General features: G+C 45.5%; 1 protein-coding gene across 2 annotated transcripts; it reads left to right on the forward strand.

The window, feature by feature from the left end:
• The first annotated feature begins 1,464 nt into the window (after nucleotides 1-1,464).
• LOC110228635 lies at nucleotides 1,465-2,064 on the forward strand. Of its 2 annotated transcripts, XM_021026507.1 has the most exons (3): nucleotides 1,465-1,614; nucleotides 1,681-1,735; nucleotides 1,976-2,064. In XM_021026507.1, exons 1-3 carry the CDS (start codon nucleotides 1,465-1,467, stop codon nucleotides 2,062-2,064), a joined length of 294 nt encoding a protein of 97 aa, XP_020882166.1. The 2 variants fall into 2 exon arrangements, with proteins under 2 accessions (XP_020882166.1, XP_020882160.1); XM_021026501.1 differs by having other exon boundaries at nucleotides 1,681-2,064.
• Nucleotides 2,065-2,370: the final 306 nt, after the last annotated feature.

Here is a 2,370-nt window from a genome sequence, read left to right on the forward strand (position 1 = left end):
GACGGGAGAAGGAGATTGACATGTGGAAGTAGAAATTCTCAGCTCTTGAGGCTGAACTCAGTTCTTCTACCGGCTCCAAGCACGATCTGGAGGACAAGGTCGACAGCTTAACATCCGATCTTGCGCAGATAAAGCGGGAGCTGCAAGACCAGTATGCCCGGAATTACAAACTCCAGGATGAACTTTCTGGTGTTCAGGGTAGACTCCATGAATCCGAATCAACCGCCGATACCCTAAACAACCAATTTATCGAGCTTAACGCGAAGTACAAGGCGTTAGCCAAGTTGCGTGATTCCGAGTTGGCAAGGTCGGCATCGAAAGCCAGAAAAGATGTTAAGGGACGTGGGATGGAGTTGATCCAGGAGGCCATCCGCTTCATTCAAACCGAGAAGGCTAGGTCAGATCTGGAATCAGACGTCAAGGAGCACGAGAGCAATTTGATTCTGTTGGATCAAATCCATGATGCAGATTTCTCCGAGGTGCAGGAGAGGGCCGAACTGTCAACCAATCTCTCTGAAAAGCGGAGTCGTTTGGCAGCTTTTCCCGCTTCGACTTTCAACCCGCAGGACTTTGAGGAATTCTTCACAGATTCTCCTCCTATAAGTGAATCGGGTCTAGACTGGGCGGGTAACTTTTGGCTCTTGATACTCATTACCTTTTCTTACCTTGTACCTTTGATTGACTGGAATTATTTTTTCTAGGCTCAAGTGAGACGAAAGACGTTGTCCCACCCGAAGTTCCTGCGGTGCCGGAGGTCACTCCGAAGGATGGTTGTACCGCGGAGGGTGGTCCGGGAGCTTCATCTGATCAAGCGCCAATTAAGGAAACGAGTGAAACTTTGACAGCTGAGCCGGAGTCCGAGATGGAGGTCGATCCGTAGTGGCTGTGTCCACTTTAAACTGGGGATTGTCCCATTTAGTTTAAACTTAATTTCGAACTTATTTTTGGCCTAAGGAGGCTTTATCATTTCTTTTGAACAAGATATTTGCCTGAGGAGGCTTTTAAACCTTTCTAGGTTATGACCCAAGGGGGTTTGGTTAAAATTATATGCAGGTTTGCAAAGTCCGCTTTTAACCTTTTGTGGCCTTGTGGTTATGCTTTTGAGATTTTTAGACTGATCAGACCTTTCTCTTAAGAATGCGAGAACTGAGCTCGGCTTAAAGCGAGTTCCCCACTTCGGGTTTAGTCAACTCGATAAATTTATTGGGCTTGGGCCTTAGAAACTTTTGTAGTTAATGCGACGGTTGCTCTTTCCCTTCTTATAAGTAAGGAAAACGGCTCGTCTTTAATGCAATAACTGCCTTTTCTCGATTTTCCAAAAATGGTTTAAACCACTCGGACACACTACCATTATTGGATTTATGGTTCCAAGACAAACCCTAAATCATTATAAATAAAGGCTTATCTACTTCTAAGCTTTATTTAAACACGATTTTAGAATCTTACTTGAGAAATATTTCAAGAATGGAAAACGAAAAAGTAGCCCCCGTTGATCCCGGCAGCCCACTTTTTTTGTCCGGCGATGGCTTTGAACCGGTCGGCGTTCTTTTCCCCCACGCCGTCTTTCACTTTCCTTCAAAGGAGAAGAAAGAGGCTTGCGATTTTATTGACAAGGTAAATATATAAAGTTTTTGATTTAAAAACTTTTTGTTTCATCTTATTCATTCATCTTTATGCTAGGTTGCCGACAAGCACCGTCGCTTGTGTGAAGAGAGGCAACGGCTGGGCCTCAGAAGGCAAACACTCGAGGCTCGCATTGCTCGGGTGGAGAGGAAGATACGGGCCTTGGAAAGTGATCCCTTTCAATGGGAATGGCGGAACTTTGACTCTGTCGCTGAGATCCCGAAGATGCTTCGGATGTATCTCCGCGCTAAAGGAGTCCCGGGTCCCGTGAACGCCCCCATCTGCGCCGTTCCATCTGACAGCGAAGAAGAAGACGAAGAGGAGGCCAGCACCTGTCGGAAACGCGTTCGGGATCATCCCGAAGTGGATGCCAAGAACAAGGCGTCCACTTCGAAGACTAAACCGGCGATGAAGGAGCCTGTTCCTGAGCCTCTTCCATAAATGTTCTCAAACTTCTTCACTTATTTTAAACTCGTAATGGGCTTCGGCCCCTTTTTATTTATGGAAACATTTGCAACTTTCCTTTCTTTTCAAATATTCTCGGAGATGCGTCTTTTAATGCAGGATCTGTTCGAGGGCATAAATCTCTCCGCGAATCATTCCATTCCTTGGATAGAATCCGCAGCTTGCTAGGGATATGGGGTTCCTATAAATTATAGTTTCAATTTCCCTTTACTCCTCACCATTCTTTTTATTTTAGTAGGTATGGAGTTCAATCTTCGCAGTTCAGAATCTATGCCCGACTTC

Source organism: Arabidopsis lyrata (assembly GCF_000004255.2).
Source record: "Arabidopsis lyrata subsp. lyrata unplaced genomic scaffold ARALYscaffold_8, whole genome shotgun sequence".
In the NCBI taxonomy this organism is placed as follows: Eukaryota; Viridiplantae; Streptophyta; class Magnoliopsida; order Brassicales; family Brassicaceae; genus Arabidopsis; species Arabidopsis lyrata.

What these genes read in the sequence shown, in the direction of transcription:
- LOC110228635 (XM_021026501.1), top strand. Translation starts at nt 1,465, where the DNA reads ATGGAAAACGAAAAAGTAGCCCCCGTTGATCCCGGCAGCCCACTTTTT. An exon ending in CTTGCGATTTTATTGACAAG is followed by an intron (nt 1,615 to 1,680) that starts GTAAATATATAA and finishes TCTTTATGCTAG; the next exon opens with GTTGCCGACAAGCACCGTCG.